The sequence below is a fragment of the Rosa chinensis genome, chromosome 5 (assembly GCF_002994745.2).
Source record: "Rosa chinensis cultivar Old Blush chromosome 5, RchiOBHm-V2, whole genome shotgun sequence".
Taxonomy (NCBI): domain Eukaryota; kingdom Viridiplantae; phylum Streptophyta; class Magnoliopsida; order Rosales; family Rosaceae; genus Rosa; species Rosa chinensis.
In genome coordinates this window covers 41,132,291-41,158,743 of record NC_037092.1, presented here as the reverse complement: position 1 = coordinate 41,158,743, position 26,453 = coordinate 41,132,291, and the positions used below count along the sequence as shown (strand labels likewise).

General features: G+C 36.6%; 3 protein-coding genes across 5 annotated transcripts; 1 reads left to right on the top strand and 2 right to left on the bottom strand.

Moving 5' to 3' along the window:
* The first annotated feature begins 3,116 nt into the window (after nt 1-3,116).
* On the top strand, nt 3,117-7,186 carry LOC112202844. Of its 2 annotated transcripts, XM_024343864.2 has the most exons (5): nt 3,117-3,304; nt 4,222-4,277; nt 4,398-4,805; nt 5,905-5,936; nt 6,026-7,186. In XM_024343864.2, exons 3-5 carry the CDS (start codon nt 4,475-4,477, stop codon nt 6,992-6,994), a joined length of 1,332 nt encoding a protein of 443 aa, XP_024199632.1. In that variant the 5' UTR covers nt 3,117-3,304; nt 4,222-4,277; nt 4,398-4,474; the 3' UTR covers nt 6,995-7,186. The 2 variants fall into 2 exon arrangements, with proteins under 2 accessions (XP_024199632.1, XP_024199633.1); XM_024343865.2 differs by lacking the exon at nt 4,222-4,277.
* A 290-nt stretch (nt 7,187-7,476) lies between these two features.
* LOC112202846 (membrin-11) lies at nt 7,477-10,602 on the bottom strand. 2 transcript variants are annotated; one of them, XM_024343866.2, is made up of 5 exons: nt 10,442-10,602; nt 10,077-10,350; nt 9,863-9,983; nt 9,622-9,771; nt 7,477-8,043 (listed from the first exon to the last, which is right to left on the bottom strand). In XM_024343866.2, exons 1-5 carry the CDS (start codon nt 10,587-10,589, stop codon nt 7,882-7,884), a joined length of 855 nt encoding a protein of 284 aa, XP_024199634.1. In that variant the 5' UTR covers nt 10,590-10,602; the 3' UTR covers nt 7,477-7,881. The 2 variants fall into 2 exon arrangements, with proteins under 2 accessions (XP_024199634.1, XP_040362008.1); XM_040506074.1 differs by having other exon boundaries at nt 10,077-10,344; nt 10,442-10,596.
* A 2,087-nt stretch (nt 10,603-12,689) lies between these two features.
* Nucleotides 12,690-13,350, bottom strand: LOC112203830 (transcriptional activator FHA1). Its single transcript, XM_024344741.1, has 2 exons — nt 13,095-13,350; nt 12,690-13,036 (listed from the first exon to the last, which is right to left on the bottom strand). Exons 1-2 carry the CDS (start codon nt 13,348-13,350, stop codon nt 12,690-12,692), a joined length of 603 nt encoding a protein of 200 aa, XP_024200509.1.
* Nucleotides 13,351-26,453: the final 13,103 nt, after the last annotated feature.

Sequence of the window (26,453 nt, the reverse complement as noted above, 5' to 3'; positions counted from 1 at the left end):
GACATTATTCTTTACATAGATTAGCTCATTTATTGGAAATAAAATAATAAATCACCTAAAATTTGATGTAAACTATTATCATCCTAGAAAAATTGACTATGTTGTTCGTCAATGTATTCAATCGTGGCGCTCACAATATAGTAGTCTAACTGAGACTCAATGTGACTCAATGTACTAATAGAGAATAAATCAGTTTTTATGAAAAATAAAGTAAAGAAATGTAAAAGGAGACTCGAACACTTTTGATGCCAAACCACAATGCAGTTGGTCTACAACCGAAATCAGTCTCCTTGATTATTAAGACGGCCGAAAGTTTGCTAGTAGAAGCCACTCCAATATGAAGAACATTGACTTGAATCATTTTTCCGAGATCCCAAATATCTAACCCAAAAAAATAAATGTCCATTAGACTAGTCCAAGATTGACCCAGATTTGAAAAGCATCCAACCCCTACTATGGACACTGAATTGAGTATAGGAATAACTTGAATAAATTTCATATCGAATCCAATACCACGGGCTTCCACCACTAGCCCACCATTGAACAAATAGCCTTGCCATGATCCCAACAAGCTAGCACTGTCTAAAGCAAAATCCGAGAAGCATAACAACAATTACCCTCCATGCATAGGATCAAAGAAAAAGTACCCAAGCTTGAGAAACCACAATATGTAACATAACAAAAGTATCACTGATAACCTTAAGGTTAGGAGAAACAGCACCTTCTTATTGACATGTGCCATGCAACCCGATTCACTTCCAAGGAACAACCCAATCCTTAAAAATTTTGGTCCCCAGGAACCTTGAGATGCGCACTACTCAATCAGACCTTCCAAGCCAAGCTATCAAACTCACCATCCACCACAAGCTCGAACTGGCGAAAGTACTCCTCAGTGAATGGAGGTTCAAAATTCAATGCACTTAATTGGTTGGGTAATCATCAAACTAGAAAGACATTGGATGAGCAATGAAATAGTAAGATGTAGATAAAAGAAAGTCTTCTGGGTCTAGCATTGTACGTAGTGGTTGGAACTCAAAGCCATGACCACTAGAATTTAGGAGGATTCCTTTGCATATGAGTTCATAAATTGTTGATAATTAATGAAAAGAAAAAGTGAGGGGCATAAAAGAAAAAACTCTAAATTTCAAAGGAAGAAAAGAAAGAAAAAATTGTTATTATAGATGAATAAGAGACCCATATCTTTGCGGGGGTCAAAAAGATGAGGAGAATAACGGTTTCTCTTACCGAAGCATTGACTTTAAGAGAAAATCTTATTCAAGCAAAGAATGATGGTTTTCAGCATATTTAAGTAGATGGAGATTCCAAACTTATAATTGATTGCATTGACAGTGGCAGACTAAAACGGTTATCCAGGATTTCTCAAACTCAAAGATTCATTCTCTTCATGTTCTTTAATTTCATCATATTTTCGATAAGCAAATTTTATAAGGGATATATATTGGCAAATAATGGGCACCCCTTGAAGACAATCAAATTTTACAACATGATTTTCCTCTATTTGCTCTCTCAGCTTTTATTTTTTATAACTTGCTTAGCATATATAGGATGCTTTCATGAGTATTGTATATAATTTATGTTATTTATAATTAATGAAATAAAATTACAAGGAAAATCCTCTTAACAATCAATATGAAAAGTTATCAAAATTCAAAGCATTACAAGCTCATAGGGGAAAAGAATTCCTCCAAACATTGCATTGATATTGTGATCGGTATCTGCAATAGCATCGGCTCGAAATTTTGCTTCATGTGCTAGAACTTGGCACTGAGTAGTTGTCTTGCTTGATGTCTTGAAGGATGAATTTAATATGCTAGGGCAATGTTTGTTTCACAGGTTTGTCATGTCCCATCTTAATTTCTATAGAGTTCTAGACTCTTATAACCTAGCTTATGCAAATACCTGACTCATGTTTGGTGCTGCATATGACTAAGGAGCAGATTAATAACTAATACTAGGCAACAAAATCCAAATCCCACATTCTACTATATTTATCCAGATGCAATTTGTTAACATACGTGCTAGAGTGCTGGGTGGATTCAAAGACAAACCACTTTTGATGGACATAAGACATCATATAAGTGTTGATCATACTAATTCTAAAATCAACATTTGGTTATACAAAGCTAAAGCTTACAAAAACACTTCCTTCCTCACTAGTTATAACATATAAAACCGCATTGTAAGTATAAACATCAGACTTACAATTGAAATCCTTCATCCTTGCAAAAGTCTCCAACTCTCGGCAATGCTCAACTTATTAGCACAAAAAATGCTTTTTGATCAGCACAAAAAACACAAAGCATTACAAGACATATGATCAGCACAAAAAATGCATTAGACCTGATTCGAATCCTGTAATATCTGGACTCCTCCAATAGATTTTGAAAGCATTATTGTCCAGAATGAGCATGTTGATCACTGTTAAATGACACATTCAGGTGCAAAGCTTCAGTTCTTGGGTTGCCCAAATAAAGAGTCGAAAAGCCAATTATGGGTTTGTCTAATGTTCTTAGATCAGAGAGATGATTTTGTTATTGGAGAGCAGTGAAACCAAGGATTCAACACTATCCGATTTCTCGAGGATGGTGAGGAGATCATTGGCAATGAGAGCTAGGTCTGGTTGGGTGTTGGAGTAGGTGGCGCCACCATGGGGGTTTGGGAATGAAGTAATAGATGAGGCAAAGTTGAATTGTAGGTTTATGGAGGTAAGAATGATGAGAGAATGATGAAATGAAGTACAGAGTAGAATGAATGAGATAAGCTTCCATAGTCCCATGATTTTTGGTGTTGATATGGTAGAAGGAGTTGGGGTGTTTTTGGGACTATACGTAGAGCTTCATTTAATAGAGTCCTTAATGTTGCCAAATACAAACTACTTTGTGTTACATTAGATAAAGATGTCCAATCTCATCAAATTCCTCATAACAAACGCGCCGACTCTAAGGGCGATGATGGTTTTTTTTTATTTTTAATTTTTTTTTATCCGCATAGTATCTAATTTATCGCTCTAATCTTTTCTAGATTTCTTATTCTTTCTTATTAGCAAAAAAAAAAAAAAAAAAATACAGAGGGGCAAGGGGGGCAGACGTGGCGCAAGTCCCCATACCTAACTCCGTCACAACAATCGTCGTCCCTTTCTGCCGCCAAATCAGACCCTTCTAACCTCCTCGCCGTTATTCTCACACCGCTTAAATCCCTCCCTCTCTCTCTGACCCTCCCCATCTCTCTCCCTAAAGATGAAGACCTCCCTTTCTCGCCTCTGAAACCCTAATCGCTTCAAAAGGTAAAACATCCGCGACTTTCTCATTTCCGACTACTTACGCTTCTTCAATTCCTCTACTTCGATCAGTCTCAAATTCTAGGGTTTTTCCTGCAATTTCTTTTGGGCATTTTTGGTTTGAACTCTCTAATCCAACTCTCGAATGCTTTTCTTGGTATTCTGCTTTCTGGTTTCACTACTCTTTAACTGCTAATGAGCTTTCATTCCTCTGATTGTTACAACCATAGCCAATTTTATCTATGAAAGATTGTTGTTACTTTACTTGGCTCTCATTTTTCAATTTCCAAATTGAGGCTTGTTTCTTTGTGCTTGTGGTTTTTCAATTCGATTTGCTTCGGTTTTGTTTGTGGGATTAAAAACTAAAGAAATGGGGGTTTGACTCTTGCATTGAATGAATGAATGTTCAAGTTAACCTCATTTCGACCGTGTTATAATATGTATGTATCATCTAAAGCAACTATTTTTGGTTCTATCTTATGGATTAGATGGTAATGTTAGGATTGAGTGTGTTTCTTGGTAATAATGTGTTGCAAATATGTGAACTGTTTTAGTAGAAAGCACTAGTGTGCACAAATCTATTCCTTACGGGTCAATTAAATACCGCAAACAGTGTTTGCAGCAAATCAAGCACATAACCTAGAAATTGGTTATACTGAATAATTCAGAGTTGAAAGGAAAAGAAGATGGCACTAAACTAGCCTTGCAGTTTATTGAATACTACAGATAATGTTACAGCCGTGTTGCCTTTTCCTTTCGTATAAAAGCTGTTACCACAATTTTCTACTTACATGGTTTTTCTTCTTCTTCTTCTTCTTTTTGGTACATATGAGAGCCAAAGGCCTGAAGAAGTTTTACTTTGGATGGTTAAGCATTACCAATGGAATTAAACTCTCTCACACACATTTCTTGGCATTTTTCAGGGGAGTTGAGTTCACTGTGAGAAAAATGGTTTGAGGCAGTTTTTGAGATTTCTTGTGTATGTGTTTTACTATTGAATGCAATCTTCTTGTTTTCCTCCTTCCTTACATGCAATTTCATTTTAGTTGTGTTTCTTTCAGTCCTTCAAATTTTTATTTTGAACTTTTTGTCATAACAGGAAGGCTGGCCTTGTGTTGGTTCTGTGTATAATTATAGTGGACTCCACTGCAATAGACTTTCAGTTACTGGGCAATCATGGGGTCAGCTTGTTGTGTTGCTGCAAGGGAGAGATCTGACCCGAACAGAACTGGAAATGAAACATTGCGCAGGAATGCCTTATATTCACCATCATGGAGTTTCCGATATGATAATCGAAGGCGTGTTGCTGGTGAAATTGATACTCCATATCGTGCTTCTCGTGGAACTAGTAGGAATGCTAGCATGGAGTTAAAAGGGGCATTGAGTTCTGAGAGAGGCAATTTTTCTGATTTGGGGAGCCCACTGGAGAATTTTGGTACACCTATCTCCCAAAAGTCCCCCGTTCATGGTGGTGGAATTTGTGCAAGTCTGAGGACTCCGTCTTCAGGTGTACATTTTATTTCAATATCATATCAACTTTTGGAAACTGAAATACTGTGATCTCTTTATGAAATTTATTTAGTTAAATTAGAAATCATGAAAGTAGAGCATTTGTGCTATATTGTTTAGAAGACTAGTTTGCAAAAGATTAAAATGGAGTGAGCACATGCAATGGTCTCTTGATCCTTGGTTTATAAAGTTCCACATTAGAAAATTTTCTCTGGTAATGAAAAGGACACAAGAACTTACCGTGTGAACTGGTAGGACTTTCTTATATCGGTAAATGACTGATCTAAAAGGAGTTTGTTAACCTTTCTGTCTTAGAACTAGTTTCAAACTTATAAAGCTGCGTACTGATTTATTTCTTCCATAATAGTGGATACATGCAAACTTTTGGGTACTCTTTTCTTGATTGATTACTTCTACACAGACCAAACTCCCATCCAATTTTTATTCATAATTTGAAGTTCCCACAAAATAATAGAAATGGGTTTGTGAAAATTGATCCATTATATCTATTGGAAAATAAACAGATATAGGTCTATGCAGAGTCCTTTATCACTATAATGTTTTTCCCGCTTCCCTGTGCTGATTACAAAAAAGTTCCATGCAGTATTTTTTGTATTGGTTTGAGGTTGCTGTAAATCGGAGGTTTGAAATGAGAATATCTGTCTTATACTTTTGTTGTAAAGTCAGAATGACATCTTGTCTTCAGAAAAAGAAGTTCCAATGCGTATTCACTTCCGGAAGAATACAAACTGTTGTTTTGTTGATGTTTGACTTGATTCATATATTACCATTGAAGTCTCATCCCGTCTTGTTGCCACACAACGTGTAATGTAAACAAGGTCATTGGTAGCGTGTATTTCCTTTCTTTGCAATTACTTGCTCAATGGAAACTGATAATTGTGTCAAATAAGTTCTGATCAGTTTAGGTCTCAGGATGTTTATAAGCAATCCTTACACGCCCAGACCCAGACCCACACCCACACGCGCACACATCAGGGATACTTCCATGTTAAGTGATCATAATTTATTATGGGAAGCTATTAATTTGTTGCATCCATTGTTTCTGATTTACTGAGATGGGTATGTGCTTTGTGCAGATCTATCCATGACGAGCAATTATTCTCCAGATGTGAGTTTGACCAAATCAAAATTGCATTTGTTATGCTGTAGCCTTTTACCCTTTGTCATTAGATTAAACTCTTTTCAATTGGATTTCAGGCTAAAAATTTGGCAGAATCACCGGGAATTGAAGATTCATCCGCTCTAAATCCTTCATTATCCTTCCCTACAACTATTTCAATACCAACTGCAGAACCTTCTCCTGCCCCCAGCTATCCACTTTTCTCCAACTCAACCCCATCAAGGCGGGCCCGTCGTTCACCAGGACATCAGTTACTGAGACAGATTTCTGACAGTCGAATATTGGGTTTGAAATCTCCAAATAACAACTCAATATCTGAAGGAAGACAATCTTTTGTACTCTCTAGTTGCAGCAATGACTTGGCAACTGGATCCCAAGCTGGGTCATCTGATGGGTGGTCTATGCGCACCTTCTCTGAGCTTGTGGCTTCTTCTCAAAGGGAAAGGTGGTCTTTTGACAGTGAGCACTTTGGTTCTATCCATGGAAAGCAAAGTGGTTGTAGCAGCAGGTTCTCATGTTCTCCTTCCGTAGATATGCAGTCGTGTGGGGTCTGCTCAAAGCTTCTAACTGAGAGAACTTCATGGAGCATCCAGAAAATTATTGCCAGCAGTGAGATATCTGTGGCGGCTGTGTTGGTTTGTGGACATGTTTACCATGCTGAGTGCTTGGAGACTATGACATTGGAGACTGATAGGTACGACCCGGTTTGCCCAATTTGTATGGTAGGAGAGAAGCAAGTCTGGAAGATGTCAAGAAAAGCGATGAGGTCAGAATCAGATTTAAAAGCAAGAAACCACAAGATATCCAAAAATAGAGTTGTGGATAGCTACTTTGATGGTGAATATGATGTTTTTGATCATCAAAAGAACACTGATAGAAAAGGAAAAGTAGTAGCCAAGTTAGAACCCAGTTCCAGTACAAGGAACTCCTTTACTAAGCCTTTCTTGAAACGGCACTTTTCACTTGGATCCAAGTGGAGTAGACCACTTTCGGAAAATGATTCAGCTAGGAAGAAGGGGTTTTGGGCCAGGTATCGTAAAGATTGAGTGCCCCCCACTCCCAGCTTGTAAGAAATAGAGGCAAGCAGCTGTTTATTTATAGATGTTACACCTGCACTTTAGGATTGTTCTTCTGGAAAATGTATACTAGCTTCAGTAATAAGTTCAGTATCGTTTGAAATTTCCCGTTCACTCATTTTCCAGATATCTAATGTCTTATGACCATATATTCTACCGGCTCAGGATTTCCCATATCATCATATTATACTGTCAGAAATAGTAGGAGAGAAATAGGATCCATTGTGACCTCAAGTATTAACTAGTTCTGCCCATATCAAGAAATGATCGTAGATTCAATGAACCAATTCATGTCTAACCGTGAAGTTCCTTGACTTGAATCTGGTTTTCTATTCATCCCATGTGTTGTATTTGGATTCTGTTTGTAATTGGATCTTGACATTGAAAAATTTATAGACCACATCCTGAAAAAAAAAAAAAAAAAAAAACGCAACTTTGTTTAGCGACCATGATGGCACAAAACCAATAAGAATGGCCTAAAGACCAGTCTGGTGAAATTTTTACAAATTACCAAAAAGGTTACACTTTGGCAGTTGAAAGACACACTTCAGCAACCGAGGGAGCTCACATGGCAGAGTGGTATGGTTGTCTTGTAAATTACACAACTTTTTGTAACAAAGAGCATGATCAGACTAGGAGATTTAAACCATCGATATTAAGAAAGCCAACAAAATCAAAGAGAACGTAGATGGCTATTCCATGTAAATTCATATATTTATATATGTTTTTCCTTCTAAAATAGGGCCATGTACACCGATCGTTAGCCTTTCGTTCCAATGGAGACCAAATCACAAAAGAAAATTATATCCTCTTTCCAGAAGTAGAACCAAGTACCATGACAACATTTGAGGCATAGATCATCGTGTCCACCTCCAAAAGAAAAACACAATAACGACTGTCAAAATCATGCCTGCATACTTGATCCACTGATCAACACGGTGCCGCCTCTCGATAAGCTTCAGTACAGAGTTGGACAGACCCACTGTGTTCAGGACATCGAGTGCTTTTCGTTGTGCTCTCTGAAAACAAGACAAAGAATGATTCAAAAAGGTGTCAAGGTATTCAACAAGCTCAGTAGCAACAAACATGATAGAAAAACAGCCCTAAATGTTGTATGGACTGTTTATCTCATTTCAGCCAATCAAGTTCCATTGCATTTCTTCAAAATTCATTGCTGAAGGGACAAAAAATAATAAATAAATAAATAAAATAAAATAAGAGATAAAGCAAGAAAGCTAGTTTAGGTTCTGTGAAATACTATTTTGGAGAAATATTTGGATTCCAACCATCATTGATACATCAAATTTTGGATTTTAGACACGAATTCTATTGTCTAAAGTTCATCATATCTTCTATCCTATAACAGAAGGATGCCAATCAAAGTATTGTGTAGGTGTGTCCATCATTAATGTATAACTGTGCACAAGGTCCGTTATGCTACTGAGTTCTCTTAGGTACTTCATCATCATATCTTCTATCCTATAACTAGGGAAGAGCTATGTCAAAGTATTTCCTTATTTGGTTATGTCGAGAAGATTATCATATATCTAAAAAGTGATTGAGGTAGCTAGCTTTCAATCATTAAGTATGAATCGTATAGAACTAGTTGCAAAAATGTTGTTGTATTTCTGATGATTGGTCACTGATATATATCCAGATAGATGATACTGACAGTTCAAGGTATCTCAACAACTCAAGTTCATTTTCAAAACAGAACCCTCTCAACTTGATGAGAAAAGTTGTAAATGTTTCATTCATGAAATCAACAATCACTTGTCCTGAAATTAGCTCTATATATGGTCCTATTTGACATCAAACAAATCTAAAACACATCAAGAACTTTCTTGTTAATTAGGCTTTTGGAGGCACTAGTTGCCGCTCATGAAGATTAAAAAGAACAAAAAAGAAAATAATAATAATTGGTGAGTAACATCCCCTTCTTTTCTTCAAAGTTCAAACCTATGAAATAAACCATAAACAATTTTTCTCCTAAATCACTTTTGATTTCGCAAGTTTGTAGCTCAAAACACAACTCCCATCTTGTATTTAAGGTCCTAAATCAGTTTCAGGAATAAGAACAAATTCAGAACCTTTACTGCCATTTGCTTTTTACTCAATAAGTTGAAATAGAGGGGAGTTGGTTATTTATTAGCATTTATTTTAAGTGATTTATGGCCCAATTGTTAGGGTTTAGGACAATGGTAGGGAACTTATAACAATGGTATTGACTTCCATCTGGAATACATTTGAGGTCTCCTACTTTGATTCTTGTTTAGTTCTTCCTATTCTCTCTATATCCTCTTTTATCTCTACGGTGTCTTGCATCACATATACTCTTCTAAAATGATGGACCTTGCTATGACTTCTATTCATCACATATACTCCTGTCAGACCTATAGTGGACCAATTTCTCAAATAACCGTCTGAGAGTGATACTTTCAAATTTGCTACACATAACCTGAGTAACTATTACATACAAGAAATATCACAGATAGCTATGAAAAACTGCAAATAGCTTACTAATTATATCATAGAGAAAAATCGAAATACATTAGAGACAAATAAATTGCATAACAGTAGGCATATGAGTAAAATACCTTTATGTGTTCCCTTTGCCCTGCATATTTGGAAAGTATAGCTTCCCCGACGGAAGTGGCTTCGTGAAGCATGCGAGAAGAGTTACGAGCCGACTGCATTGCTTGTGCCTCCTCATCAAAGACTCTAATAACATGAGAAGACTCTCCATTCTACATCACAAAACATAGCGCCATCAGAAATGTGATAGCAAAACAAAATGTGAAAAACCAAGGACAACAAAGGCATGCTAGAATTCCTTACAGCTCTTCCGAGCAACTCCGCCCTCTCTCTGGCTTCTTTCATCTTCCTCTGGTTCCTCAAATTATACTTATCCAAACTCTCCTTCAACGATTCGGCCTCTTCCGCTACTTGTTCCACTTTTCTACACACCAAAATCAATAATAGAAGACTCAATTTCATAATTCTGAAGAAAACGATGAAATCGAATCAGCATTAATCCGAACAAAACCCTAACCTTTTCCAGAGATCGCGTTGGGACTTGGCGCCGACGGAGCGCCAGAGGCGGTCCATATCGGCGCAGAGAGATTGGATCTGAGTAAGATCGTTTCTGATGGACATGCAAAGGTCAGGGGAGTCGATGCCGCTCGAGTACTCCAACCTCTCCAGCCTCTCGAGGCCGTCTCGCGTTCTCAGCAACAGCTTCTTCGCGCTCTGGTATATCTCCGATAGCGTCCCTCCTCCTCTTTCCGACGCCATTGCAACCGCGACGATTCCTTCTGTTGCTGGTTCTTCACACACAGAATTCGATTCCGATCAATTCTGAGAAAATTTTCAACGATAGGAGAAGACGGAGTGATTATCACGGAATCTTGAGGTTACCTGTGAGCCGGAAACGGAGAGATTCCGAGGGCGGTTGAAGAGTGAAAGAAGAGTGATGGATCAGGAGGGACTGGGTAGAGCCTTGCTTTGTAGAACTCTTCAATGGTAGAATGAATTGGGAAAATGTAGCAAAGACAGGAGGACACATCAACCATCCAACACCATTACGCCACGCTGTAAATTCACACATATTCAATTACTCGATGCACATTTCTGTTTTTTTATTTATTTATTTTTTTTAAGTTTTTTAATTACACTTTTACCCTATGACCAATTTTTAAAAATCTAAAAAATAATAATTACATTCTAGTTTTAATTTGTTGTTCTCTTAATTAAATTCACAACACAATGCAATTTCTTAAAGCCGTGATTTATGCGCAGTGATGAATAAGATTGCAACAAATGAGCATAACAAAATAAAGGGTGATAATCATGATTCGTGAATGATAAATAATAGTTGATATAGAAGGTCGCTTGGATTCCTTTTCATGGCTTTCAACAGATTTCATAGGAGGTGAGAGTCTTTCCAACTATGAACTCAAATTTGTTTAGTTTCATAAAGAAATCATCAGGTTTTCCTCTCTTCGGTTACCTTTTATTTACTTAAATCATTAAAAAGATGATTAGGGGTGAACCAAGATGATGAACATGGTTACATGAAGTGGCTTTGTGAGAGATGAGGATGAACTGTTTCATTGAAGCTAGAAGACGATGAACTAGGTGGTGGTTGAGGTGGATTTGGGCAAAATAGGTAGTTTATGGGAAAAAATTAAGACAAAAAAATTGGAATGTGTATTTAGTAATCGGTGATGTGCGGATAAAATTTTCTCTTTGTTCTTTTGCGCAAAAAAAAAAAATTAAAAAATAAAGTAAAATCATAACTCAAGGTCTCAAGCCTATTTTACTAGCTATTTGGTTTTTGCTTCTGCAATAAAGCACAATTAAACTCCTTTTAGGTCAAAATTCAAACCCTAATGTCCACGTACTGCTGCTTGCCTGCTTTAGCCGGTCAGACAATAAGGACTACTTGATCGAGCTTCGGTGCATGTAAACTCATAATAAAGCTTTATATGTACCAATTTGCAAACTATTTGATTTTTTTAACTAGGTGTTCATTTCCCGTTTCAGCCAGGGCATTTATAAAAAGGGAAATAATTAACTGGTACCGCAACGCAAATAAGTTGACATTATTGTTTATTGGCTAATAGATATTTTTTCATTCTTTATTTTGAATAATTGAGACATGCTCATTGAAGAATGGAGACAAGCTAGACGTACACAACTTGAATAATAAACCAGCTGCATGCATGTATACCGTACTGAAAAGTACTTGAATTGATCAAATCTATTTCAGATCCATTTGACATTAGAATGGAGGTTTAATGGATTGTGCTCTCCAATTGGGATTACGCTGTCAAAAACATTAGAAAGGCGCTCATAGGCATCGATTCATTCTATAATTCATTATACCATAAACAACAATACACTTATGGACAAAATGAGACGGTTAACTGCGTATTTATTTCTTCAGTCTATTACACAGTACTACACTAGTTTTATTATGGGGACACCAGCCACCCAATTCAGAAGGCTACAATATATATACAACCTGCTGGATCTTTTTACATCTTTAATCGAATTGTAATGTATTGAAAGAATAAAGAGATGTAAATGTAAAATTAAGGGTTAAATACTTGTTACTCCTCAAACTTTTCTCTGAAAAACAGTTTAGTCCCTCATCTTTTAAATTAAACTGGATAGTCCTTATTCTCTCTAATTCTCACACAACAGGTCCACACAAGGTTCAAAATGACTATAATACCCCTCACTTCCTTTTTTTTTTTTTTTTTTTATTTCTCTCTTTTCTTTTTCTCTTTTTATTTTTAATCATTTAAATTTTTTTTTTTTTGCTTCTCTCTATGCTCTATGCTCTCTCTCTCTCTCTCTCCCCAACTCCAACTTCGATCCCATTTCCAACCAGGACCAAGCTCCACTCCCAGTCCACCACTTAAACCCTCAATCTCTCACCCTCATCTGCCTCTTCTGCTCCACCGAAACCCAACCACAAATCCCAACCCCCAAATAGAACCCTAGATTTCCAGATTTCAAATTCAATCGAATCAATCCCTTAGTCGAACACTCATACCCAGCCTTCAATCCCATACAAATGATTCAATCCCCTTCTAGATTTCAAATTCAATCCCTTAGTCGAACACTCATACCCAGCCTTCAATCCCATACAAATGATTCAATCCCCTCTAGATTTCAAATTCAATCCCTTAGTCGAACATTCGAACCCAGCCTTCAAGTCTCTTTGTCCTCCTCCGCCGCTGCTGCAAGTCTCTTTCGAGCAATCCAAATCTCTGAGTAAGATAGCCGCCGCAAGTTCAAGTCTCCGAGCCGCGAGCCGCAAGTTCAAGAAAGCCCATTCGGAGACTCCCACAACAGAGAGAAGACCACTAGATCTTTTTAGTCCACCCTCGTCCTCAGCCCCATCGGCTCCCTTCCCCATTCCCACTCCTCCATCGGCGGCCACTCTCGCAACTCCTCCTCCATCATATGATTCAAAAAACAAACTTATCCTAATTCCAATTGCTACACCAACATCAATCCATCATATAATCATCTCTACAGAAAGCTAGATAGGAACTACCACCACCTCCCCCGACCACCATCGCGTAATGCCTGGGCTCAATAGATCCACCCAGAGTAATCCTTATCGGTAACACAAAGTAAAACTCTTTATCCCCAATCTGAAGCAGATCCTGTGAATCGAACTTGACCAGAAGGTTTCTGGGGAGGTGGACAATCCCCTCCACGAGGGAGCCATTCTTCTTGATGACCTCCAGCACGAAGCAGCGGCGGGTGAGGTCGTAGAAGATGTGCGCATGGTGGTGGGAGATGTTCATGCCGTCGCCGAGGCTGGAGAGGTCGATGTCCACGGTTGATTTCTTGGAGTTGCGGCCGAGGATTACGGAGTAGTACTCGAAGCCCTTGCCTTGGAGCTTTAGGGAGAGAGGGGAGAGAGAGAGAGAGAGTTTTTGGGGTTTTGTTTTTAGGAGAAGATAGAGAGAGCTGAGAGAGAGAAGCAGAAAAAAGAAAAAAAAAAAAAAAAAAGAGAGAGAGAAATTAAAAATGGAGAGAGAAAAAAAAAGGAAATGAGGGGTATAATTGTCATTTTGGACCTATTGTGTGAGAATTAAAGAGAATAACGACTAAATTGTTTAATTTCAAAGGTGAGGGACTGAACTGTTTTCGAGAACTGAGTATAGGGAGTAACAAGTATTTAATCCTAAAATTAACTTATTTGTTACGATGCATAATCGATCAATGTGAATATATGTATATGACAGAACGTACGTACTAATACTTAACAACAAGCTGCACAGACCTTAAAACATACATAAGACAGCCTTCTGAATTGTTCTTCACTTAATTAGCATATTGCTTCCCTTTCTAGTTTAGCTTTGGCTGGCCGAGCACTTGTTGAGCAGTTGGTTGCTTAGAAGAGCCACCGTTTCCCTTGGAACTGCTACTCTGTCCATTTGAACCCTTTCCCAAAACTTCCTGAGGAGAAGGCATGCTTACAACTACTTAAGAATACTTTTTTTGTCTTAGCTAGGGATCTTGTTATCCTTTGCTTTGCCCTATGTGTATTTTAATGCGACGTTTTAACAGTTATTTCCCTATATTTTCTGCGTTATTTCCTTAATAAAACTCTGTTTAGGAAAGTTTCCATTCTTTGATTGGAAAAGTTCCTAATTGTAGAAAGTTTCCGTTTTGTAGTTTCTATTTTTCATTTTTAGAAAGTTTCCCATTTTAGTTTAGGAAAGTTTCCATTTCTTATTTTAGAAAGCTTCTATTTTCAGTCTTTGGAATAAATAAGCTGAATTGAGTTCATAAATAGGAAGAGAAGCTTCATGAAGATGACATGGCAAGAAGGTGACAACGTGGGAATTGAAGATGATTGATTGAGGATTTCAAGAAGAGATTTTCTTGGGAGATTTTTATGGAAGGAAGTATTGTTGGAGGAATAATTTTGTGTGTTTTCCGTGATATGCCAAGAGAGAAACAAGGAAATGACGTGGAAAATCAGAAAATATAATGGGTGGAGGAAATCAAAGGGAGAGTTTTGAGGGAAAAGAGATTTTGTTGGAGAGTAATTATGTTGTCAACGTGAAAAGGGAAGAGATAATCTTGGAAATAAATCATGGGAGCATTTTAAGGAAGGATAAAGTTTCAAAACAAGGCTAGGTTCGTTCCCTACTTTCTCTAAATTCATTTTGGCCGAAATTGGTGAAGTAAATCAGCATTTATTCATGATATTTTGGTAACTTCTCTCTCCTAAGATATTCTTGGCCGAAATTCATGAAGAAAATCAGAATAATTTCAAGGAAATTCTGCAATTAAATATTAGGAGGTATTTTAGAGAATTTTGATTGGTGGGAACACATCACAAGGCTTACTTGGTATTCTATGATTGGTTGGAACACATCACAAGCTTACTTGGCGAATTATCATTGGTTGAAGCTATGTGGAAAATTCTGATTGCTTTGTGAACCCTAGCCGTGCTCCTATATATACCCACCTCTTTGACGTTGAGAATGGTTCCACACACCTTAGAAAAATTCAGAAAAATTATATTGTAGCCGTGAGCTTTTCTCTTCCTCTCTCCATCCTCTAGTCATCTCCACGGGTTCAAGCAAGGCCAAAGGAAGAAGAAGAAGCCGTGAGCACCACCATCCATCCCCATCCTTGAAGCTTTCTTTCGAGTTTCAAGAGACCACAACGTTAATCATCCATCTTCATCTTCCATCCACGGTGTAATTCGACCTCTCCTTTGTAAACCTTGTTTTGAATTCGTTGGTTATGTACTAGTTGACGTTTATGTTTGAACAAAATTTTCGATTCTGAAATTTTATATGATTGAATGAAATTTTTAGATTCTATTATTGTAATTCGAGAGTTGCTTATGTGAGTTTGTTTAATTAAATTTGCTTTATAGATATCTTTTGTATTTTAATCTTATGTGGTTCAAAACACTTAGGGTTTTGATATGAATGGTGCTAGATTTAAGAACATGAAATCAACTTTTTGTTTTGTGTAACTTGAATCGAAGTAGTAAAGGTTTTGGACAAAAACCGAATTTAATTAAAGAGGATTGCAATTAGGTGGACTTTTTCATACTAAGTTGCACACTTGAGTTGATAGCCTTTCTATGTGTTTCATGCGTTAAACATGTCATGATTGACTAGCTTTCTAGGGCTTGATTACATGTTTGATAGGATTAATCTTTGTGCTTTCACTTAGGTTAATTAGCATTGAAAAGTAAAAAATGGGAAATTATTTGCTTTCGAATATTTCACATGATCAACTCCTTTCTCATGACTTAGATGAACAATATTAGGGTTTAATCGAATTTGATCATAGTTTCGGTTTTGATCTTTGTTCTCTCATTCCATTCGTGTAATTATGTTTTTAGTTTCCTTTGTTTTCTTTACTTAGTTTATTTCCGAAAACCAAAACCTAAATCCCCCCTTAATTTCGTAATTATGTATATACTTTATTTTATTTTTGTAAATAATATACTTTGTGTCTTTATTAATTGTGTAATTGTCCTACATTGACAGGTGTACCCTCAATCCCCGGATTAGATCGATCCCTACTTGCTTATGCTACTAATGATATTTTTAGGGTTAAATTATGCGCTTGCTCAAGAGTGTATCAGATTGTGGTCTCCAATTGGGATTACGCTGTCAAAAACATTAGAAAGGCACTCATAGGCATCGATTCATTCTATAATTCATTATACCATAAACAACAATACACTTATGGACAAAATGAGACGGTTAACTGCGTATTTATTTCTTCAGTCTATTACACAGTACTACACTAGTTTTATTATGGGGACACTAGCCACCCAATTCAGAAGGCTACAATATATATACAACCTGCTGGATCTTTTTACATCTTTAATCGAATTGTAATGTATAGAAAGAATAAAGAGATGTAAATGTAAAATTAAGGGTTAAATACTTGTTACTCCTCAAACTTTTCTCTGAAAAACAGTTTAGTCCCTCACCTTTTAAATTAAACTGGATAGTCCTTATTCTCTCTAATTCTCACATAACAGGTCCACACAAGGTCCAAAATGACTATAATACCCCTCACTTCCTCTTTTTTTTTTTTTTTCTCTCTTTTCTTTTTCTCTTTTTATCTTTTTATTTTTAATGTTTTTTTTTTTTTTGCTTCTCTCTATGCTCTATGCTCTCTCTCTCTCTCTCTCTCTCTCTCTCTCTCTCTCTCTCTCCAACTCCAGCTTCGATCCCATTTCCAACCAGGACCAACTCCAGCTTCGATCCCATTTCCAACCAGGACCAAGCTCCACTCCCAGTCCACCACTTAAACCCTCAATCTCTCACCCTCATCTGCCTCTTCTGCTCCACCGAAACCCAACCACAAATCCCAACCCCCAAACAGAACCCTAGATTTCCAGATTTCAAATTCAATCGAATCAATCCCTTAGTCAAACACTCATACCCAGCCTTCAATCCCATACAAATGATTCAATCCCCTTCTAGATTTCAAATTCAATCCCTTAGTCGAACACTCATACCCAGCCTTCAATCCCATACAAATGATTCAATCCCCCTCTAGATTTCAAATTCAATCCCTTAGTCGAACATTCAAACCCAGCCTTCAAGTCTCTTCGTCCTCCTCCGCCGCTGCTGCAAGTCTCTTCCGAGCAATCCAAATCTCCGAGTAAGATAGCCGCCACAAGTTCAAGTCTCCGAGCCGCGAGCCGCAAGTTCAAGAAAGCCCATTCGGAGACTCCCACAACAGAGAGAAGACCACTAGATCTTTTTAGTCCACCCTCGTCCTCAGCCCTATCGGCTCCCTTCCCCATTCCCACTCCTCCATCGGCGGCCACTCTCGCAACTCCTCCTCCATCATATGATTCAAAAAACAAACTTATCCCAATTCCAATTGCTACACCAACATCAATCCATCATATAATCATATCCACAGAAAGCTAGATAGGAACTACCACCACCTCCCCCGACTGCCATCGCGTAATGCCTGGGCTCAATAGATCCACCCAGAGTAATCCTTATCGGTAACACAAAGTAAAACTCTTTATCCCCAATCTGAAGCAGATCCTGTGAATCGAACTTGACCAGAAGGTTTCTGGGGAGGTGGACAATCCCCTCCACGAGGCAGCCATTCTTCTTGATGACCTCCAGCACGAAGCAGCGGCGGGTGAGGTCGTAGAAGATGTGCGCATGGTGGTGGGAGATGTTCATGCCGTCGCCGAGGCTGGAGAGGTCGATGTCCACCGTTGATTTCTTGGAGTTGCGGCCGAGGATTACAGAGTAGTACTCGAAGCCCTTGCCTTGGAGCTTTAGGGAGAGGGGGGGGGGGAGAGAGAGAGAGTTTTTGGGGTTTTGTTTTTAGGAGGAGATAGAGAGAGCTGAGAGAGAGAAGCAGAAAAAAGGAAAAAAAAAAAAAGAGAGAGAGAAAAAAAAAAAGGAAATGAGGGGTATAATTGTCATTTTGGACCTATTGTGTGAGAATTAAAGAGAATAAGGACTAAATTGTTTAATTTCAAAGGTGAGGGACTGAACTGTTTTCGGGAACTGAGTACAGGGAGTAACAAGTATTTAATGCTAAAATTAACTTATTTGTTACGATGCATAATCGATCAATGTGAATATATGTATATGACAGAACATACGTACTAATACTTAACAACAAGCTGCACAGACCTTAAAACATACATAAGACAGCCTTCTGAATTGTTCTTCACTTAATTAGCATATTGCTTCCCTTTCTAGTTTAGCTTTGGCTGGCCGAGCACTTGTTGAGTAGTTGGTTGCTTAAAAGAGCCACCGTTTCCCTTGGAACTGCTACTCTGTCCATTTGAACCCTTTCCCAAAATTTCCTGATCGAGGAGAAGGCATGCTTACAACTACTTAAGAATACTTTTTTTGTCTTAGCTAGGGATCTTGTTATCCTTTGCTTTGCCCTATGTGTATTTATACATAGATGAGGGTTGAAGATGTCGTGGGGTTGGTTTGTGAAATTGTGAGGGAACTTTTCTATAACGAGCTGCCCTAATGTTTAAGTAACATGGAATGTTGAAATTCTTTTACTAAGTGAATTTTATTAAATCAAACCAAACAGTACGTCCTAGCTAGCAACAGCCTAATGCCAACTATAGTTTTGTAGAAGCATCATGGTCACACACAGATCTGACGTCTCATTCTGTCCTCGATTACTTTAGGTAATTGAGATGTCAAATAAGCATGGTTCTATAGAGAACTTAAGTGGGTGCACTTACAACATAAAATCACATATGACTCTTTATTTTTTTGAGCTAGTGCCAAATTTTATGATCTAAGTCACTCTTTTCAACGGTACATGTATGACTTATTGAAAAGTTTCTTAATTTGAATATTTCTTTCTTGTTTCCGATTAACTTCATATATACATGAGTTTGTATTATATATCATATCCAACGGAAGAAGTTTAACAGAAAATTATGTTATCCAAAATTGTGGATACAATCATAACCCTAAAATCTAAGACATTATTAAAAATTGTGAACTTATTTCCAATGCCTCATATGCATATTCATAAGTAGTCGAGGGTTACTGGTATGACTAGTCAAAAGATCATATAAATAAACAGATCAAACTTAGACAAGGAGTACTTGACAGTTTGCATATCAAATCATGTAACACAATATATAGTCTTCGTTATTTTTCAAAGAGTTGATCAAAACGAGACCGTCCTTCCTATACCAACAAGTTTTCAGATGGTGAGATACAATGCTAGCTCCTTGCTGTTAAACATAAGTGAATTTGAACGCTTTACTTAATAGTTTTCCATTTGCTTGAACTATTCCTCAGTCATGAATTCGTGGAAAGTAATCAGAAAGAAATTTTTGCTTGGACTTTTTCTATTGAACTAAACGGTACCTTAAAATGTAATTTAATTCTTTGAGTGAATTGGTTGATTTGTTAAATGATTATTTAACGTCCTAGAGATTACTTATGAATCTTTACATTTGCATTGAAATATATCAAAAAAAGAACCATTTTAAAAAAGAAAATTTATTTATTTATTATTTTTTTTTTTTTAAGAAATATGCATATACATACCATGCCAGTCCATTTGTTATGGTGACCAAAAGACCATGATCAGTGAATATAACAAATCTACCCAATTTGCAGAGTAGAATTTTGCGAATAGCTACTGACCATGGAAAACGTGATAATGAAGAGAGAATCCATTACAGATATTTAATTTGAATTCGATGAGACGCGGCTAATTGAACTGATGTTTGAATATATGTCTTTAGTACTCTAACCGAAACTTCTCTATGTTTTGACCCTCTATTTACCAATATGTAAAAATTCTTGGAAAGAAATTAAGGAAGTTTAGCTAGTCATCTCACTCACGAAAATTAGGTTTTCATGCCAATTGCCTAGGCCTATATATAGTTCCCCATTCAAAGGTCAAAATTCAACCCCAAAAACCTCGTAATGCTTCTAGCCCTATTAAATGTCGCTTTAGAAGAATCACTCTATCTAGCTGAAACTTCTAGATCTTAATTTTGATCTTCTACATCGCATTTTAGGTAAAGCTAAGGTCGTAGTGATAGCGTCAAACTTCAAAGCTCAAGTTTGAACCCAATATTTCCCATGCACGGACTTGTACCTGGCATTCATATATATGTGAAGCTTTGTTTTTTTTTTTTTTCCGTACCAAGCTGAATTTCTTCATACTAATATCTTCAAGTTCAAAAATTCAACCCAATGCTAGCTATATGATTTTACTTGGAGCTTAATTTGGTGGAAATTACATAGATTAATTAGACCCAGAAATATGAAATGTGAAAAATTAAGGTCAATATTTATATATTTAAACTGCATGTTTGAAATTAAGACCTTAACAACTCTTCATTTCCCACTGTTATAGCTAGGAAAGTATTATGGATTTTGTATGCCAGCCAACATGCATGTATACAATTTGAATTCTGGAAAGTAATTGAAAAATTTGTTAACAAATCTTTTTCCCAACATGAATGTAGATGTATATATAGTGGCCTATGTATAATGAATGACCCTCATGTTCTAACTGAAGCCCTTCTAAATGATATTACTGAGATAGACTTAGGAGGATTATTTGTAGGCTTGTAGCCGTCTTAGTTGATTTCTTGTTCCTTTGCTTTCTGGGTAAATTGCCTTAAAAAAAATAAAAATAAAAATAAAAATAAAAAAACTAATGGCCAGGCTGATATTTTTGTTCTCTTCAAATTCAAGGAGAAAAGACCTTCCGGCATAGCAAATATTTATTAAGAAGATTAAGAGTGCACAAACTGGCATACCAATTGCATCTTTTGTTTCATTATTTGATTAGCAGTTACTTCCCTATATAAAATGCATATTATTCTTATCATTCGTCTCATCGATCAGTTTTTCTATATGTATATATATGCCGTTGCAGTGGTATGCTAGTAATTGGTATCAGCATATTCCAACACGTTTGGCCGATGCTGAGAGCAAGCCTTCACAATTTAAACTTAGCTTTCATTGTTTTCACTCTACATTTGGAATGCGCCTTCAAATTAAATTAGAAGGACATCCCTGCCTACTAATTCTTAAAATGATATAAAGCAAGATAAGTATGAAAAAATGAACTACATTTGTATTGCGTTTCTTTCATCTGTTACACAGCTAGTGAGATTTATTCAAGGGCCCAGTCACCCAGTTCAACAAAAAAATACAACAAGCTGAAACGAAAGTTTTACATCATAAATGTAGAATACAAAGAATAAAGATATGTAAATATTTATCAACAAGAATTACAACAACAATGAGCTGAGATACCTTAAAACATAGACAAGGCTGCGCAGAATTGCATGTTTCACTCTCTATTTTCGGCCGTATATGTCTTGAGAAGTTGGTGGAGATCCACTGTTTCCATTTGAACCACCCTTTACCTTTGAACTCTTGTCATACATTTCCTGAAGAGAAGGCATGCTTGCAATTAACTATAGAAATATTTTCATCTGTGTTGATTAAGAATCTTGGTTATGGATCAATACATGAATTGCCTATTTATAGCAAATCGAGTGGGGTTTTGGGAAATTGGGGTGAACCTTTACCAATTATTGCATTACCCAACTATAAGCAAAGAATTCATTGCTGTTAAACAGAAGTCTAGGGTTTCTTGAAGGATTTTACTCCATGGAAGTTTATTTCTTATTTCCGATTAGTTTCCTTGATTGACCAGTTTGATGATTTAAATTTCATTGATATGTGAATAGCTAACATTACCAACTTTGAAAGTTTGAATTCAATTGAAGAAGTTTACCAGAAAACAGGAATTATCTAAACTGATCAACATGGAAATTCTCAAATTACAGATGATATTGTCAAGACCGATCAACCAGCAGCAAATTCTATCTCATACCCACCACTTTCTCACTGTATATCTTCCCCAAAAACAGGGACTTGGACTGATGACTAAGAAAAAAAATTGAAATAACCAGCTGTGCAGATAACTGTAAGGAAGGAAGGGAGCAAGTGCGTAGATGATATCTGGGGTTGGGGGATTAATTAACCCATGTTTAAAGCCAACACGATACCTCCATAGAGAGGTGGCAACATGTCAAGTCTGCATATATATGTGGACAGGCTTCGGAAAGTAAGAGATTGCTGAATATGTGATTAAATGTGGAGTCCTCAAGAATCATATGGTTTAACATTCAAACCATCAATGGTCTGTGGAGTCCTCAAGAACCATATGGTTTAACATTCAAACCATCAATGGTCTAAATTTTTTGGCCAGAAGGCTTCCTATGAGTTGCACCGGAACTTGCATATAAACCGTGTTAAAAACTTGAACCACACACTATATATTAAATAGATTTCGTGTCAGAGTTTTTATTGGTTTTATTGTTTTTTTCTTTATTTTTTATATTTTTAACACAAAAGGTGCATCTCCATATCAAGCAAATTTATTGTTGAATGATATTTTTCAGCTTGTTGCGAATTTCCATTCCATAATCTTCAGTCACATTTGACGAGAAGCTAAATTCGTAGGGGATCGATGCACTAGCTAGTATTGGCCATTCTGCAAATGTATTCGGCTGGAGAAACTGTTTTCCATTTTAAAGCCATTTACTCTCATGACATGTTTACTTACCTGGAACGGTAATGAAAATGAAGGGAATGATTCTGGTGTATGAGATTTCCTGCATTTACTAACATATATGAAATTTCTGCGTTTACTAACATATGTAGGTTCTGGAATGGGTGTGGGTCACCTAGTTACTAGAAATCAATTCCTGAATATGGGGGAGTTTGATAACCAAAGGGGGACATGGGTTTGGGAATCATTCCCATATTGATTATTTTCTTCTCCTATTCCAGTTGTCTCCGATTCATGACTTATTCCATTATAGTTGTTTTAGATTCATATATGTTTTCATTCCAAGTAGTAAAACGTGCCATCACTTTTGATCTATCAGGCATTGGTTGTACTAGGAGTGATCATCTATACTTTTACTTTATAGTTAAAAAAAACAAAAAAAAACTTAACGACTTTTATGCACTTCAGAGATACAACATGAATACCAATATACCACTAGAGAAACAATTTTGCACACCCAACAAATCAAGCACATGTAAAACAGAAAGTACAAATCCTCAAATGGATGAAAACTAAACATTGGACTGAAACTAGGGCTTATGGCTTTATTCATTTACAAAGTTGCATATATCGACAATGATATATTTAAATCCAGGTGCAGCTCATTCTTCATAAGTTTTAGATTGACAACCCCAAACATACCAGCAATCGTTTAAGACTCACAGAGTTACTTAAAGGGCAAGAGGTCCAATAAGAAGCTTGAACCAGCACAACGTCCCTAAGCAGCCCAGAATGCCTACCTCTCTTGACCTGCGTTGATACTTCGTCTCTTATGACTATGGTTTCATGGCTTCATATGCGAGTTAGTCATGACCTAACTATAGATGGTTGTTATTCTTATCATCTTCCTAACCAATTAACTGTTAGATGATTATTTTACTAGTGTTCAATATAACATTTCTATAGTCAATGTAATTGAGTTGCTCACTGTTTAACTTGATATTCCTTCCATGATAGGATCAACTAGGTTTGGTTATTTGAGGTTCTTGTCACATTCAGAGAACATTATTTGAATATTTTACTTTTGGTTACTATTGGTTAATTATTAATCAATTGTGTATCAGAGGAAAAAAAATCTAAACCTCAGCAAAATGGTTAAAAAAGAACTTGAATGTTAAGAATAAAAACATTGCTACATGGATTAGAAACATGCCTCATGGTCTTTGGCTTTTTATTTAGTATTGAAGTTAAGTACATCATTTATGAACGGAATCAAAGAATATATAATATTACATATGCAAAGGGATCGATTTGTTCTGAGGTGGGTAGGTGTGTTACTAACTCGCTAACGTAACGGATGTAACTTACTTATGGACTCAGCTTCTCTGCTAGAATATGACTTGCTATAATGTGCTTGGATTTTATTTACAGCATTCAGATATAGATTTAAGGGCAAGATGATGCCACATCAAGAAGCATCAAGAAGTCACTTCAAGTTCATCCCTTGCATTTTTTTTTCTAGCAAATTATAGTTCTAGCAGGGAAGCCAAATCCCTTACTATCTCACTCCCGATTAAAAAAAAGAAAAAGAAAAAAAAAGAGGAATCGATTTGTTCTGAGGGTTTATGACAACTCAAAAGAAACAGGCTCTTTAGTGACCTATATATTTCTTCGCTATCTATAGAAAACTACAGACGTACGATATAACCTTTTGCTATATAAGCTGCAGATATGTATGCAAATTAATATAACGGACTCTTCACTTGGTTTCCTTATATTACCTTCTTCTTCCCATTTGACTTTCCTTGAGTGTCCTAAACAGTTGGTTGCGAAGACGATGAATTATATCTTTTTTATTTTTGAACTCAAAACGACAGACTATATTATTGAAATCAAGGAGATTACATTAGGTGGAAAGGAGTTTCTCTAATATTGTGGGAACAAGTCCACACCAAGAGAGTAACAAACCTGTGCCCAGAGCACATTTAGCCAACTTATGAGCTAATACATTGGCTTCTCTGACAACATTAGTAAACAGACAATTCTGTAAGATAGATAGAGAATGAGAGATGTCATCCACCAACCTACCAAACTCCAAAGTATCTTCACCCTCAGCTTGTATGGCATTAATTAACTGTAGGCAATCAGTTTCGAACACAACTGGAGCCAAACCAAACCAACTGTCAACACGGTTGATTTTGATGCTTCTTCCTCATTCATGGGTTGGTACGTGTTTTGGTGGTCAAGTTTGTGGGCTTGCCTAGTTTGGCCGATGGAGTTTTCTTTATTTTGCCTTATTTTGGGTAAAAGTTGAGTCTTTATCCTTCTTTGCCTGTGATTTTATTGGAAGGCTCAATTGAGATTTTGTCTCAGTAATGTTTTATCTTTAATTTAAGTTTGTTCTTTTGCCCAAAATAAAATTTAAAAAAATTATAACTCAAGGTCTCAAGCCATCGGTACGTAATTGGTATGTTGTTTGTTCTACTAGCTATTTGGTTTTGCTTCTGTAATAACGTACAATTAAAATCCTTTTATAGTAATGCCCACCTACGTGACAATTATCAGACAAAGGTCAAAACTCAAACCCTAATGCCCACGTACTGCTGCTACCATGCTTCTAGCCGGTCAGACAATAAGGACTATTCATTACTTGCACTCAAAATTCTTCTGTTTTTTTTTTTTTGTCTTTTTTTTTTGGCAAAGAGTTAGACTCAATGTAAACAGATAATAAAGCTTTCTTTGTACCGATCTGCAAACTATTCGATTTTCCAGCTAAGAGTTCATTTCCCATTTCAGCCAGGACATTTATATATAAAAACGCAAATAATTATTTGGTACCGCAACGGTTGACATTATCGTTTAATTGGCTAATATATATTTTTTCATTTTTTGTTTTGAATAATTGAGAGCCCGTTGAAGAATGGAGACAAGCCAGACGTACACAATTTGGATAATAAACTAGCTGCATGCATGCTGCCATTGGTGTCCATATATAACTGAAATGCACTTGAATTGATCAGATCTATCTCAGACCCATTTGACATGGATGTTTAATGGATTGTGCTCTCCAATTGGGATTGCGCCGTCAAAAAAATTATTGAAGCATCGATTCATTCTATAATTCATTATATCATAAACAGCAACACACTTATGGACAAACTGAGATTAATAACTGTGTATTTATTTCTTTAATCTATTACACTCTACTACACTAGTTTTATTCTGAGGGCACCAGCCACCCAATTCAGAATGCTACAATACATATAACCTGCTGGATATTTTTACATTTTTGATTGAATTGTAATGTATCGAGAGAATAAAGAGATGTAAATATAAATTTACCTTATTTGTTACAATGCATAATCGATCAATGTGAATATATGTATATGACAAAAGTACTAATAATTAACAACAAGCTGCACAGACCTTAAAACATATATAAGATAGCGTGCTAAATTGTTCTTCACTTAATTGGCATATTGCTTCCCTTTCTATTTTGGCTTTGCGCTGGCCGAGCACTTGTTGAGCAGTTGGTTGCTTAAAAGAGCCACCATTTCCCTTGGAACTGCTGCTCTGTCCATTTGAACCATTTCCCAAAACTTCCTGAGGAGAAGGCATGCTTACAACTACTTAAGAATACTTTTTTTGTCCTAACTAGGGATCTTGTTATCCTTTGCTTTGCCCTATGTGTATTTATATATAGATGAGGGTTGCAGGTGTCGTGGAATTAATTTGTGAAATTATGGGGGAACTTTTCTATAACGAGTTGCCCTAATGTTTCAGTAACATGGAATGTTGAAATTCTTTACTAAAGTGAATTTTGTTAAATTAAACCAAACAGTACGTCCTA